The sequence below is a fragment of the Euprymna scolopes genome, chromosome 38 (genome assembly GCF_053919585.1).
Source record: "Euprymna scolopes isolate OS-2025 chromosome 38, ASM5391958v1, whole genome shotgun sequence".
NCBI lineage: Eukaryota > Metazoa > Mollusca > Cephalopoda > Sepiida > Sepiolidae > Euprymna > Euprymna scolopes.
Window position 1 is genome coordinate 23,002,201 of NC_136519.1, and position 16,676 is coordinate 23,018,876.

At 35.7% G+C, this 16,676-nt stretch overlaps 1 protein-coding gene across 24 annotated transcripts in view; it reads left to right on the top strand.

Moving 5' to 3' along the window:
- Window positions 1–16,676, top strand: part of LOC145263089 (peripheral plasma membrane protein CASK-like) — a 1,377,184-nt gene that overhangs the window by 1,272,167 nt on the left and 88,341 nt on the right. For all 24 annotated transcript variants that reach the window (XM_080119970.1, XM_080119992.1, XM_080119972.1 and 21 more), the window contains one exon: window positions 625–710. In XM_080119970.1, coding sequence (XP_079976096.1) covers window positions 625–710 — 86 coding nt within the window. The remainder of the gene's footprint in view (window positions 1–624; window positions 711–16,676) is intronic.

Consider the following 16,676-nt stretch of genomic DNA (forward strand, 5'->3'; position numbering starts at 1 on the left):
GAGCCACGGCGACAGACAACGTTAAGCATGTTTGAATTTATTTATTTAACTATAAAAACAGGCATGCGCAATAAAAGTTAACTCTGCTGCTTCCATTTGACCTAATTAAGAAGGTCAAATAGAAGTCACACAGCGTTTGGGTTTGTTTACCCAAATTTAACTGTTTCTTCCCCCAACAGATGTTGGGGAGGGGAAAGCAGCTCTCAATTGTCCAGATTGAATAGCAACTGTACAAGATTGATCAAAGCTGATTGCTTCTGGACGTTTTTCCCCCGGCGCGATGCCGAGAAGACGTCGTTTGAGTTTAGTTTCACATATTTATACTTAAAAGCCCAATTAACACGCGAGAAGCCAAAATAGCAATAATTTTGTAAAAGTCGATGTAAATAAATCTAGATGCGACGTGCTTTCCCAAATCGTACATATTATTATTTAGGACCCATATAAACAGTTGTAAGCGATCGTAACGACCTCGGAACCGTGTGCGAGAAAAGCCTTTTGAAGACATACACGAATTGTTCACACACATTTTGCCTTTTATATATATAGAGATAGAGATGTCCGTCTGATTTGGCAAAGGATAGAAAAATAAATAACTAATCGGCTAACTTCTTTACTTTTCAGGGACTCTCCATGTTGGAGATGAGATTCGAGAGATTAATGGTTTCAGCGTCCGAAATAAAACAGTTGAAATGTTACAACGGATGTTGGTAAGAAGACTCACTTTTTCATCATTTTGTTTTTTTGTTCCCATCCTGATTCATTGTATTCATCTATCTTTTTTATCGATTTTATTTCAGCCACATTTTTTCTTCATTTCGTTTCAGCCTTTGTATGCATTTCCTCTCACGTTCACCTCATTTCAGTTCTTCCAAATATTTACAGTTATTTTTCAGCCCCTTTTCTGTTGATCTCATTTCCATTTCTTCACTGTTGACGTCATTTTAGCCTTATTTCTGTTTATTTCATAGCATCCCCCTTTTTCTGTTAGTCTCAGTTCAAACCTTTTACTGTTAGTCTCATTTCGACCCCTTTTCAGTTGGCCTCATTTTGGACCCTTTTCTGTTGGCCTCATTTTGGACCCTTTTCTGTTGGCCTCATTTTGGACCCTTTTCTGTCGGCCTCATTTTTGGACCCTTTTCTGTCTGCCTCATTTTTGGACCCTTTTCTGTTGGCCTCATTTTGGACCCTTTTCTGTTGGCCTCATTTTGGACCCTTTTCTGTTGGCCTCATTTTGGACCCTTTTCTGTTGGCCTCATTTTGGACCCTTTTCTGTCGGCCTCATTTTTAGACCCTTTTCTGTTGGCCTAATTTTTTACCCTTTTCTGTCGGCCTAATTTTTTACCCTTTTCTGTCGGCCTAATTTTTTACCCTTTTCTGTCGGCCTAATTTTTTACCCTTTTCTGTTGGCCTCATTTCGACCCCTTTTCTTTTGGCCTCATTTCGACCCCTTTTCTTTTGGCCTCATTTCGACCCCTTTTCTTTTGGCCTCATTTCGACCCCTTTTCTTTTGGCCTCATTTCGACCCCTTTTCTTTTGGCCTCATTTTGGCCCCTTTTCTATCAGCCTCATTTTGGCCCCTTTTCTGTCGGCCTCATTTTGGACCCTTTCCTGTTAGCGTTATGACAGCCCCTTTTTCTATTATCCACTGTCATGAAAGGTGGTGTTGAATCGAGGGTTGCATTGCAGGTGGTTCGTATCTCATTACTGACATCATTTCTTAATCTTCTCTAGTTCATCATCATTAGTATTCCCCCTTTCTCCCCTGACACTAAGAATCATGTTTCATGTTTGTCTGCACATAATGTACGGTTGGTGGTTTTCTCTCCAAAGGGTGCTTTGAACCAAGTGTCTTTGGTGGACGAAAAATTAGATTGCTCAGGGTAAGCCGTTCACGCTGACATACAAGAAGCAATTAATGAAAGTAGAGGGATTCGTCTGAATCAGTCTACATTTCAATATTTGCAAACAATGAAAAATAATTGTTTGAAGTTTTTTAGTTTTTTATTATTTTCTCCTTCCTAATGATGCAAGTTAGACAAAAAAATAAAATAAATAAAAAATAAGCAATACTTAAAATACAGCATGTACGAAAGTAGCATTTTGGCTTTGTTTATCTCTTTTGGAAGCTAAACCTTGCCAGTAACGGTTGGAGATATGTGTTGCATGGAGAGAAATGATATGCGAATCGTACGATGGATGTGTAATGTGAGTATTAAAGACCGGCTTAGATCTGATAACCTCAGTAGAAGATTAAATTTCGAGAGTATAGAAAGATGGTTGCAGAACAGAAGACTTTGATGGTATGGTCACATTGAAAGGATTGATGAGAGTTATTGAGTCTATAGATGTAGAACAGTTGAGATAGGATCAGTATTTCTTGGTAAAGGCGCCTCAGGCGGTTGATAAACCAATTCTTTCTCAAAAAAATGAAGGTAAAGTCTGGGAAGGTGAACCTTCTAGGACAACACAAAACCATACCTCAGCCACACAAAGTAGACAGTACCAATGATTGTTGAGGATATCTCTTCGACTGCTATGAAATTGCAAAAAAAAAATTATGTTATGGATAGACTGTCAGTTGGATGATGAAGAATATAATGAGAGGATTGAAAATGAACAAAAATTTTATTTGTGCATTCATTCTTTTTTTTTCATCTTCATAGTTGTTGTTTTACGGTATTTTGGCCAACCCATCCTTTGGCTTTCTTCAGGTGAATAACCATGATGGGATAGTAATGTTGAGTCTTGTAACTGTATCCCCAGTAATTACTGCCTTCCATAGTTGTTGTTGTTGTCTCACCATGTTTTGGCCAACTACTCTTTGGGGCCTGTGATGCAATAGATAAGACATTGAGTATCTACGGGTCCAGGTGAGCATTGTCTGAAAATAGCAGTTTCAATCCTTTCCAAGTGGATCAGAGGATTAGTTGTATCCCCAGTAATTATTGCCTTTTACCATCATGAGATCATCAGATTTATGCCCGTCTTTAAGGCGGGTGATGGTCTCATCAAAAGACCAAATTGTACTGCAATGAGATGTGTGCAGAATAAGAGACTTTATGGTATGACCATGTCGAAAGGATTGATGAGAGTCCTTGAGGCAGTAGATGTAGAACAGTTGAGGTAGCAAGTCCAGTTATATAACTCTTTTTTGACAAGAAACAAAAATGTAAATTGAATTACGTCCCTTGCAATAAGAACATCGGATTTATTAAGCATACTATCTTGCATGTGTACGCAGTGTTATAATGTGTGGAAGTTAAACCTGGCCAGTGAGGGTTGAGGACAGGTGTTGCATGGAAAGAAATAATATGAGAAGGATACAATGGATGTGTTATGTGAGTTTTAAAAGATAAGCTTAGAATTTAGAATCTTAGAAAAAGACTAAGTCGGAACAGTATAGAGAAATGTGCGCAGAAGAGGAGACTTTGTTGGTATAATCACATTTTAAGAGTGGATGAGAGTGCTTTGGTTAAGAGAAGTAGAACAGTTGAGGTAGCAGGGTCAGTTGGCAAGGAAAGGCCAAGAGAAACATGGGAGAACATGATAAGGATGGATTAGGGAGAAATTGGAATAAAGAGCTAGTCAGGGATGGGACGTTTGGAAGTCAATTTCTAAAAAGTTGTCCAACACATGCCAGCGTATAAAAAAAAGAGCTTAGACCAGAGATGCGAGTTCTCTAATTTTTTTTTTTAATATAGTTTAACTTCTTTTTTTTTTAACTTAGAAAAAGTGGATTGCCATTTAAATCACTGGATCCTTTCATGGAAATAGATTATTCATTTATTGCTTAAAATCTGTTTTTTTTTATTTCATTTTATTTTATTTTTTTAATAAGAGAAACCTGATTTCGGTAAAATTGCTAGTCTTGCTTCTTTATTTTTTCTAGGTTATTTGGCTGGATTTTATTTATGTATTTGTCTAGTCTAGTCTAGCTTTGCCTTTCTTGTCCCTCTTATGATTGTTCTCTCTGAAAATTGAAAATGTTAATTTTTGCCATGAAGGCTTAGACTTCAAACGATTCATGATAGATGACTTTTGCTTCATCAAAGAATATCTTCTTGTACCCTCTCCCTTCACGCACACATGTACACTTTGTGTTTTTCTCTAAATGTAGCTCAAAATGGAATTGTTTGTGAAAAAAGTTTTTTTTTGGGGGGGGGGTTACAATGCCCTCTCCACATATACACAGGAAGCTGTGATTTCCAGATTGAGAAAGTAATCTCGATTTCAGCTTTTATGTCAGTGATTACTGACATTTTTGGATTATTTTGATGATGATGATGATGATGATGATGATGATGATAGCTATTCCCATCTTTTTTTCAATATTATTAGTATATTTTTGCTAGGCTAGGAGGAGTACATAATTATAAAAAAAACCTGCATACAATACATAGTTAATGCAAAATAAATTGTTTTGGGCTATTAAAATAATTTCTGATGATATTGATAGTGTTTACTGCATTAATTGATTTTTTTTTTATGCTTAAATTCATTTTTTGAAACATACCTATGACGTCACGCCAAAGCTATAATAATCTTGTTAAGGTAATTTTTTAAGCTCTATTTATAAGAAAGTACAAATAGGTCAGTTGTTAGAATCTCAAACCGAAGACCTCAAGGTTTCAATTTCCGATTATTACTTTATTTGCTGGAAATTTATGATTTATCATTAATGCAATATTTTCCATTTTTAATGTATTTATTTGCTTCCCCACCAAAGCAAATTAGGCACAAGGCCGTTTTTAATGTGGGGTAAAAACCAGCTCCCCTAAAAATAGGCAAAAAGAGAGCACTCTGGTTACCAAAAATAATAATTGTCCCAGTATAGAGAGTTTCCCCTCAATTGACTGGTACAAATTTTTCTGTTGTTCTTGGCCTTCGGGCCGAGATCAAAGTGCAGCATCTGCAGGCAGATACTACACTTTGATCTCGGCCCGAAGGCCAAGAACAACAGAAAAAAGGCAAGCCTCTAAAAGTCGATAAAATCTCTGATAATGTTCCACAATGTTTTTTAAAAAAAATTGACTGACGATTGAATCGACAAAATCTGAAGGCCAGACTTGCCTCTATTTTAAGCAGTCTTTCTAGTAAATGGAAGAGTTTATTATTATCTGTAGGGTGGACGCACCACAACATAAGTACTGATAGAAAGATGCTGAAGTGAAATCTTTTCAATAAAATATTTCTTTCATTGAAAATAGTTTTTGTTTTGGAGAAAAGAACCAATTTATTTTTATTTATTTATTTTTTTTAACTTTTTCATCACTTCTTTCTTTTCATCTTCTATCGATTAACCTAAAATTGCAAATGAATTAAACATTAAAATAAGTTCTTGCAAATTATTTAATCCATTTCTAATTAATCACTTGAAGCAATCTCTATGGAAATTGTGTTTTCTCTTTCTTCTTAACTGACAGCCATCCCGGCTGGTCATGGAAGCGAGGAAAGAAAGAAAATAATGTGCAACATCTGTCGGATACAACTGGAATTCGAATAATTTCAACAGTCAAGTTGCATCATCTATTTTATTCAAATGTCTTTGATTTATTCATAGAATAAATAAAAGAATATCACACAATGGACATAGTTAGGAATCGTATACTGTTAAGCTTATATCTAGGCCAAGTTGTCTGTGTGTATGTGTGTTTGTATGTCCAACCAAAAGTCAAAATCTATGGTTACCCTTTGCCAAACTTTCACAAAAAAAACACTCAACTAGCTACAACCATTATATACGTTTTTTTCCCACTCTCTATCTGTGCCTAAATCTAAACACATATTCCATGAACAAAGTTTCTTTCCCAGAACTGCCCGCCTGTGGAACACTGTCTTGCTGGCTTACTTCCTGGTTGAATACAATATGATAGCCTCCAAATCAAATGTAAACAAGTTCTTGTTAAGCCGTCCCCATAACTAATTCAAATTCTACTAAATTTACACCATTAACGATTAGTACACTATCAACTTAGATTCATTAACCCTTCTCCTCGAGTGGCCTTTGGGCCTTGATAAAGGGTGACTCCCAAGTTAAAAAAAAAAACAAAAAAAAACTACAAACAAAATTGCCACAGAGTTAGTATATTCTTGATCAGTGTTGGCCCAGATCAATAATTTAATTTAAAAATTAGAAAAAGAATATTCATTCTTTGAGCTAAGAGGGGTGTGGGTTTTTTTTTGGGGGGGGGGGGTCCAGTCATTTCATGTATGAACTAAAGGGAAATAACTATGCTTTTTTAACCAAAGAGTTACTTCCCTTATGTCAACTCATTCTTTGAAGACGAGTTTGCATTTTTTTAGGGGGCATACTATAGGTACCACTTCCCATTTGAAGATTAAAATATTTCAGATTTGCATTAAATTTGATCTTTAGTCTTTAGATACCAATTAAGAAAACCTCTGTGAATTTCAATTTCTTAAGATCCCTTATGCTACAGCTGTAACAGCGTGTATGAGGACGTGTGAAAATGTTAGCAGCAGCAGCCATTAAAGCACATATGCAAATTAGCAAGTGAGCTTGCATCATGAGAAAAAAATGGACAGCACATGGTCGAGTAAAAAAAAAGAAGAGAAGCAAAGTGTGCGCCAGGCAAGATGGACGTGTAAAGTTGAGGGCGAGAAAGCGCTGACTGATGGCTGGCATGAAGTGGCAGGGAGAAAGACTTTTAAAAAGCACATTTTTGCAAGATAGTAAAGTGCATTGTTTCGGAGGAACCATGAATAAATGCATTTCTTTTGCACTTCAAAAAAAAAAAAAAAAATGCTGAGTTGGATTTTAATTTCTTTCCGTTGTTTGTTCCTACGATGTTACACAGCTTCAAATTTTAGATATTTTTTAGATTTAAAATTAGAATAAGAATTCTAGACATAAGGTTTAATAACATTATTTGTTAATTTTAATTATCCTGACAAAAGTGGTGCAAAAATTGTTTTGGGGGAATTTATTTTACCTATCCTGGGGCAGGTATTCTTCTAGTGCTCTTATAATCTTCCAGAAACATTTTTTTTTTTTTTTTTTTTTTTAAGTTTTCAAAATTTCAACTGCTTTCATTAACAATCGGAACAAAAAGAACATATTTAAAATTATTAAATTTTTTATTTGCGGCTATAGATATCAAAATACCCATTCACTCAAAAAAAAAAAAAAAAAAACAATCCCGGATTTTTATCTTCACTGTATCAGATAGGATTTGTATTGAGTGATCCTGCAGCTTACAAATCACTCAATTCAAATGTCGAAATCCGTATTAATAAAATGCAAAAAAAAAAAAAGTATGCAAAAGTGAAAACAAAACATTTTATAGGACATCGATTTGTGGAGAATGTATTTAACAATGGCTGCAATCAAGATGATTTTTCAAATTTCTGAACATGAAGATGCATTCATAAGTTTCTGCTCAACCAATCAAAATTGATTATTGTTCATTCCATTTCTAATATTTCACAGGCAATGTCAGATAGCATTACTTGCATAAAGTACAGAGGGTTATCTTTTTGCAAGGGAGTCACTGTTTATCAAGACAAAAAGGCTGTTCGAGGATAAGGGTTAATCAGTGTCAAGTGTCAACACTGTAATGATCAGTAATGGTGGAAATTGGGTAGTTATATGATTATTTAAGAGAACGGCTCAACAAGAAGTTGTTTACATTGAACTTGAAAACGACCATGTTGTCACCATTTGGAAATCAGCCCCGTGTTTCATAGGCGGACAGCTCTAGGAAAGGAACTTTGTTCATGGAATTTGAGTTTAGTTTAAGGAACAGATAGAGAGTGGGGAAGATTGTTGGCAGTTGTTGTAGTTAAATGAGCATGTTAGAATTAGGAGATAGCTCATTAAGAATTTGTTTACATTGGACTTGAAAATGATCGTGTTGTAGTCTGCTGGAAAGCAGCCTTGCAGTATAGAGTTCCATAGGTGGGCAGTTCTAGGAAAGCAACTTTGCTCATGGAGTTTATGTTTAGATTTAGACAGAAAGAGAATGGGGGAAATTGTGAACAATGGTTGTAGGTAGATGAGTGTTTGCTGCGAATGTTTGGTAGTAGCAGTGGTGTACAGAGGAAAGTGTTGATGGGGTCATTCGAATTGAAATGGAGGCATCCAAGAATATTCAAACTATCTTGCTTGCTCATCATGTTCCTCAGAACTAGGACTTATACTTAAGTCTTTGAGGTATACAACTGGACATGCATCATCACCATCATTTTGCGACCACGGTCAAGATGATGGATTTCAGTCAACTCCATCTTTTCATATGGCTGTTAATGCCACCACTACACACATTGGAAAGCAGGAGGACTAATCTGATCTTCCACTCACATACAGCACCTTGATAGTCCCAAATGGTCACCCATCTAGTACTGGTAAGGCTCAACATTGCTTAACTTCGATGATCTGTCGAGAATTGGTGTGTCAACGTGATTCTGCTGTATGGACATGCATACAAGAGACGCCGTCCGTCGGTCTGTTTGAAATAATCATGACACCTCAATAAAAAATGTTCAAGAATGAACTTTGCATCTTTAGATCGATAGACGGAAAAATATGTTAAATTTAGGAACTCTTTCACAATAAGGAATTATTCAGACTTGGCTGCTACTCTCACAACATGTTGATATTCAAATGGATTTTGTCAAACTCTTGGAATCTATATGGAATTTCAAACCAAACCCTTTATTTAATCCATGGGAAGAGGGTAGATTGTTTTTGTTTCATCAGCCATGACCGATAGAAGTCATATTTTTATTTTATTTTTAATATCTACTGTAGTGAAGATTGAACCTTCAACCTTCAAAAGACTGTCATTTTTTTCTTTCTTACTTGGGAGTCACAACTTATCAAGTCATGGAGGCCACTCGAGGATGAGGGTTAATGAGTGTAAGTTGGTAGTATAGTAATCGTTAATGGTGTAGATTGGGTAGAATTTGATTGATTATGGAGACGGCTCAACAAGAACTTGTTTACATTGGATTTGAAGGCTACTATGTTGTATTCAACAAGGAAATAGGCCAGCGGAACAGTGTTCCACAAGCGGGCAGTTCTGGGAAAGAAGCTTTATTGATGGAATCTGCGTTTAGATTTAGGCATAGATAGAAAGTGGGAAAATCATATATAGTGGCCGCTGGCCTGGTTTGGGTAGGATTTAAACCGCTATCTTCAGGCAATGCTCATTTAGAACAAATTGTTACTTAACATCTTTATCCGTTGCACCATGTGACCTTATGGATAACTGTAGTATGAATTTTGAATTCTATATGGATACCCGGGTTCCATGTAAAGAGTCTTAAGTTCAACAAGATGCACGTGCAAAAATGTCAGAGATTAGAGCATCTGAATCATTGCAAGAATAACATCCAAGATAAGAATAGTAGTTGAAATATTAAAAATAATCCAAATGTTCAAAATAATTAAAATATTCCAAACAATTAAAATATTCCAAATAATCCAAATATTCCAAATAATTAAAATATTCCAAACAATTAAAATATTCCAAATAATCCAAATATTCCAAATAATCCAAATATTCAAAATAATCAAAATATTCCAAATAATTAAAATATTCTAAATAATCCAAATATTCCAAATAATCCAAATATTCCAAATAATCCAAATATTCCAAATAAGTAAAATATTCGAAACAATTAAAATACTCCAAATAATCCAAATATTCCAAATATTCCAAATAATCCAAATATTCCAAATAATCCAAATATTCCAAATAATCCAAATATTCAAAATAATCAAAATATTCAAAATAATCCAAATATTCAAAATAATCCAAATATTCAAAATAATTAAAATATTCAAAATAATTAAAATATTCCAAATAATTAAAATGTTCAAAATAATCAAAATATTCTAAATAATTAAAATATTCCAAATAATTAAAATATTCCAAATAATCCAAATGTTCAAAATAATCCAAATGTTCAAAATAATCCAAATCTTTGTATCAAAAATTCAAAAATAGGAATTTCTCGTTTTTCATTTTTGTTTTGTTCTTTTTTGACATGTAGCTGTAGCTTTTGTGAGTGGATATTGTTTTACCAAAACGTGTGGAACGGGGGATGGGGTGGGTGGGGGAGGAGGTTGTAGCTGCAAGCAGTTTCCTTAATTTTCTGCTAGTTCTTTTCAGAGATAAAAATCTGTTTGAAAACAAATCCAATTCCTCCAGCTAAAATTGATTCTTTTAAATCGTTTGGCAGATGAAAGCACCCACAGGACCAGTTTTCTGCACAATCTATCTTGTATTGATTCTATCTTTCGTTTATTCTTTCTTTCTCTATCTCCCCTTTAGTTAATTCATTCTTTCTATTTTTATCTCTCTATTGTAAACATTCCCTCTCTCTAGGTTTAACCCATTACTTCCCAGTGATCTCATATGAGATCACTTAAAAATTAACCGATATACTATAGTCATTGCTACTGCATCCTCCCAGTGATCTCATATGATATCATGTAATATCTCACTTATTTCTATTTAAAAAGTAATTCTGACTATTTCATCATGTTCCTCGCGCTTTTTTACCATCGGTATCCAAGTTTCGTAAAAAAATTAAAATGGTTAAAATTATGGGAGGTAATCGGTTAAGGTTCCTAAAATTCATATTAGAATTGTCTATGAATAATGTACTTGCTAAAATTCACTTGTAAAGTTACTGTTCTCAATGTGGAAGGTTTAATCTTAAGTGTGGCTGACACTCAAAATACGATTGCAAATTACCTAGGACTTCTACCCAGTCATGGCTGATGGAACGAGAACTTTAGATTTTTTACATAAAAAAAAACCTATGCACATACCACCTTTATCTAAAAATAAGTCAGACTAAATATAGCCCACTTTATAACCCTATATGCCTACCCATTGTGTTCTGAATTTTTTTAGATGAAAATTGAGGTTGCATCTACCAAAACATTGTGCAATAAAAATGAGAACAATACTCATTCTTTTTTATGGACTGTTATCCTCATCTTCGTTTTTATTGTTTCATTGCATTTTGGCCAACTCATCCTCTGGCCTTCTTCAGGTGATATACTGCAATGGGATATGAATGCTAAGTCTTGTTACCATATCTCTAGTAATTACTGCCTTCCATAGTTGTCTCACCATGTTTTTGGCCAACTAATCTTCTCACCTACTTTGGGTAGGATTGAAACTGCTATCTTCAGACAATGCTTATCTGTAACTATAGAGAATCAATGCCTCTATCCATTGCGCCAGGGGCACCGAAGGGCAATCAAGATTGGATATTTTAGTTTTATAAATCCAAGTTTACATTTTAGTCTGGTCTTCCATTGTTAAGTCCGTATCTACTACTAACTACTACCATAGCCTTGAGCCCCTGGGCGAGGAACATAAGTTATCCACAACTTTGTAGATGCTTTTGTAGCAAAGAGTTCTTTTTTCGGGCTGAGGGTGCTGGTCCCACACTTAACTTTCCCAGAAGGTATATACAGCACTTAGCTTTCTCAAATGATCACCCACCTGGTACTGGCCAGGCTCAATGTTGCTTAACTTCTATGATCTGACGAGAACCAGTGTGTTAACATAATTGTTCCATATGTTGGGTCCGTATGGTATTATATATTATTTCTATTAGAATCGGAACATTGTGAAACAACAATAACTATGGAGATGAGGATAACGGATAACAGTCTGGAAGAAAAAGTGAACACACAACTTACACATCTCAAAGAATTGCAATAAAAATAATATATAATGTAGATCGAATAATCCAAATAGTTTGTCTAAAGTCTATTTAAAAAGATGTATACTTTTAAAATGATTGAAGGCTCCTAAGGATCAGTTAATGGAATGTGCTCTGATGAACTCATTGCACTTGTGCTCCCTCAATGTTCATTTCTCCGGCAAACCTGCTAAGCAACAAAATCACACCTCTTCACTGTTGAGGTCCCTAAATGCCAGAAGGCTTTCTACTCTTATAGTTTCTCCCTTCAAACAATTAGACTTTGGAATTCCCTTCCTGCTATCTGCTTCCCTGACTGTACTGATATGCAAAAGTTTAAATGTAATGTAAACCAACATCTTGTTAATCTTTCCTAGGCATGGTCCCAAGTAGTAGCTCCTTATGTTCAAGTGGCGATATGTTAGTGCCTTGTTAGGGTGAACATGAGTAAAAAAAAAAAAAAAAAAAGTACTCCCTCTATCATGTAGAAATTCTGGCAGGAGGATACAAAAAAACGGTTTTGTTCACTGCATGAAAATGCGACAAGTATTTGCATATCTCTGCTTTACAAGTATTGAGCATTTCTCTTTTCTTAAGGAAGAAGAATGTGGGGGTGGGAGGTGGGGAGTGGGGGTATATCCGTGGATTAGAAAAATCCGCTGATTCATTTTAGTCAAAGATGGATTCTCAGACCTGCATGGCTGTAGGAATTAATTCTTAAAATTTTGCCTTGAGAAAAATACATTCCTTCACTGATCTCTGATGCAAAAGAATTTCATTAAAAATATTAACATCGCCTTCCGATTTCCGATTGTGAGCAGATAGAGGCGGGCAGGAGTATCCATTCCAGTTTGTGGGAGAGAGTAGGAGGAGGAAGAGGCATGAAAAACGGATTAAACAACAATAGGATTAAGGCAGGATTTGTGCCAAAGGATTTTCTCCAATTTATAGCATTTTTTTTTTTTTTTTACATAGAAATCACCACTTATCAAGGCCAAGAAGCCACTTGAGGATAAGGATTATTTAGTGTATAGTAGTCAATGGGATAATATCATAATCGTTAGTAGTGGAAATGTGGTAAATTGGATTAATTAAGGGGGCGGTTCATCAAGAATTTGTTTATATTGGACTTGAAGATTACCAAATTGTAGTCCACTGAGAAACAGGCAAGCGGAAGAGAGTTCCACAGGCGTGCAGTTTTCAGAAAGAAGCCTTGTTCATGGAGTCTAGGTTTAGGTTTAGGCACAGATAAAGAATGGGGGAAATTATTGACAGTGGTTTCAGATAGACGAGTGTTTTTTTTTTTTAAGTTTGGTGAGAGGGAAGAACCATAGATTGGCACCCAGAGGAGCACTTGCCATGAAAATAACGATAATTCAGAGACAGTCTCGCAACGTCTCTTCTTTGAGAAAGAGGTTGCAGGGAAGAGGAAAAGGCATCTCCCACTAAACCGCAAAGTTTATTTTGAACTTTGTCAAGGCAGGATAAGGTCTAAGCATAGCACTTCTCAACTTTTTTTGCTGACAACAATTCGAATTTCGATTCTGATCGGAGTAAAGTTTGCTGGGCCCATAACCTTTGGAATTGAAAGCCTTGTTTAATTTTAGAAAAGTTTTCGACGGGTAGCTAATCTCTATAAATCCTATAATGAAAAATAGTTTTGGGTGGGTAGCTAATCTGTATAAGCCTTTAATTGTAAAAGTTTGCAGACAAAGAGCAAGATTCTGTTTACGTGTGGGCACAAAAAATTGTGTAGGAATTTTAAAATATCCAGTATGCTTTATTGGTTGATTCCGGTTTCTGATTGGTTGCTAGCAGAGTGTGGCTCCATTTGATTGGTCAGTTTCTGTCGCTAGTCTCTATAAATAGAACCTTAAAATTTTCTTTAATCATACCCTTTATGGTGAGGATGGTCTCCTAGTGGCTTCGGCTGCAGAGAGACTGGGTAGAGTATTCATCAAGGATCCGTTCTTGACACTCAGCCCGACAGGTGCGGGACCGGGAACCGGCCCTGTACCTGTCGGACTGAGGTACACTGCTTAGGTATTATCAAGGAGGTCCGCCCTCCCAGGCCTTGCCACCCGGCTTTTGGGGTGGGCAAGTTTATTGCTTGTTGTCTGAGGCGTCCCTACCGGGGAATGCCGGCAGGGGTTCCGAGGCAATTTTTGTTGAGGTAAGAGTGCCCCTCCTTTAGAGGAGCTTGCCTACTCTCCACTTTCTGACCTTGTGTCACACTTTGCTGCAGTGGACACCAGACAAATATCTACCCTTTTTATTATATAAAAAATATTGTAACAAGGATTAAATAGTAAATCCAAGTTGTGTGTGTATACGTACGTACAGTTGTAACTGTTGAGAATAAGTTTTTATCTGTGATTTAAATATCTCAAATGTAAATAGCCTCCGATAACTAAGTCCAGTTGCTGGCCTTCTCATGATAGAAATGTTTGGCAGAAGTGATGAAAGGTACTTCAAGATCAGTTTTCTAACAGTGTTACTCCCTATTTACTTGCCTCCCTACGAGGTCAGAGTTAGGCACAAGGTCGTTTTTTTATGTGAAGGAAAACCATCTCTTTCAAAAAGGGTCATTTTGGATCAGGACAAAAATTTAAATTACCTCTGTCTAGAAGGATTTCTCCCTTACTGATCATGGTCCTGGATATGACTTTAAACTATATCCAGTGGTGAGGCCCCAGGTTGCGGGCTTTGGGGAGTGTGGAGCAACCCTTTAATTGCCATTGCTCCCAGGTCCACTCTGACCCAGAGTGGTAGTACCTGTTAGGGTCCCAACTATGGGTTAAATAGAAACCGACTTGAAAACAACAAATATATTCTATTAAAAAATTTTTCTTCAAAATCTTTGGATTCGGTATTAAATAACCTGAAAAGGGTTGATATGCCGTAAAACAAAAACAACCAACCAACCAACCCTTACTGATCAAGGACAGAAAAGATATACTGCAATATCAAAACAGATACTACATCTTGCTCCTAAACAAAAGGCTAAGGAAGTAATACTAGAGGGTTACTTTCCAAGTATTGTGCATATGAATAGGTTGAGCTAAATAGATACATTAAGAAATAGATAATGAGATAGACATGAAGGTGAGATACAATCTTTAGATTTCATAAAATAGAAACGCAGTCATATATTTTAAACATATTTAGATTTTTACAATGTGCAAAGGAAGAAAAAAAAAACATACACATACCACATTTACCTAAAAATAAGTAATTCTGAATATAGCCTACTTTATGACCGCCTATGCCAAACAGTGGTGTTCCCAAATTCCTGAATGATTGATTAAATATTTCACGAGTAAATTCTATATCTACAAATAAGATGAGAATTGATAATTCATATCCCACTATGCCACAGGTCCTTACTGGTCCATGGCATAGTGGATAGAGTACTTGGTACAATTCAGTTTTAAGTTATACTTTTCTGATGGTTGAATACAGTTGTGAATTACTTAGGACTTCTATCCAATCATGGCTGATAGAACGAGAACATGCTACCGGCGTGATTAAAGATTTCCATTTGAAATCGCATGCAGATTCCCTGAGTCTGACACAAAAATTCTCGAGTTTGACAAGATATACCTGAAGAAGGTCGGAGATTATATGGACCGAAATGTTGTCAAATAACATTCCAGATGAGAACAATCGTCGGAAGAAACCAAATAATAACAATACTGAGATGATTAGTCGGAATCAGAATCTGAAATTGGAATATTTTGGAATAGGAAGAATCTGGAATAGGAAGAGTCTGGAATTGGAAAAATTTAGAATTTGAAGAATCGGAACTTTTCTGGTGAAATGAAAGCATGTTATGCCCATAAATTAAATAAAATATGCCGTTCAAAATTCTGTGCAGATTCATGAGTTTAACAGAAAGATTCCCGAGTTCGACAAAATACACATAAAGAAGGCCGGAGGTTACATTAGTCGAAATGTTGTGCAGATAACAATCTAGAAGAGAATAATAGTTAAAATAAGGCAATTAGTACGTCCAAAGTTTATTTAAAAAGATGCACAAGGTGCCTTCAATAAGTTTCCAGACTTTTTCATATGGGCACTTTTATTGAAAGTACACACATGAAACTCTAGTCCCCTTTGAAGTAATCTCCTCTGGCTGCAATGCACTTAATGTACAATTCTAACAACTTCTGGAAGACCCTATGGAAGTCCTCTTGTGTAAGTGGGTCAACGAACCTCATCACAGTCTCTTTCATCTCCTCAATTGTCTCATAACAACAGCCTCTAAGGTTTCCCTTGAGCTTAGGGAATAATCAATAGTCACAAGGAGTAGGGTCTGGATGATAAGGGAGGGTGAAGAACTGTCTTGATGCCCATCTTAGTCAAGTAGTCTGTCACAAGGATTGAGTTGGGGAGTGGTGCATTTGTACAAATTTCCTGCATCTCCAGTTCCTCAAAAATTGTGTGTACAGTTCCCACACTGATATCAAACTGTGCACTTAGTCTTTATAGACCCAAGACGACCCTTATTCATGAAATTATTTATTTGGCCAATCAACTCTGGTGTTCTCATCATCACTCAGATTCCCTACTTTCCTTTAACCTCTTATGCCACTCAAAAACTGATGCTTGATTCATGAAAAATGGTCCAAAAGCAGTCTGAAGTATTCCATATGTTTTTGTGGCATTTTTTTTCCAAGTTTAAAACAATTGTATTGCATATTGTTCTTCTAAAGTGTCCTCACGTCAAGATCGCATTTTTTTAAAAACACCAGTTGTGACTAGGGTTGGATCAAATACTGACTTTTAACAATTGAAATACAAATACTTTCGTTCAGGTTACCAGAAATACAAATACAAATACTTTTATTCATAAGTCTAAAAATACAAATACAAATACTTTTATTCCTCAATCTCAAAATACAAATAAAAATACAATAACTGATTTAAACAAAAACAAATATAAGTACTTTTTTTTTCAAAGTAATAAAGAAATCTGAAAATAT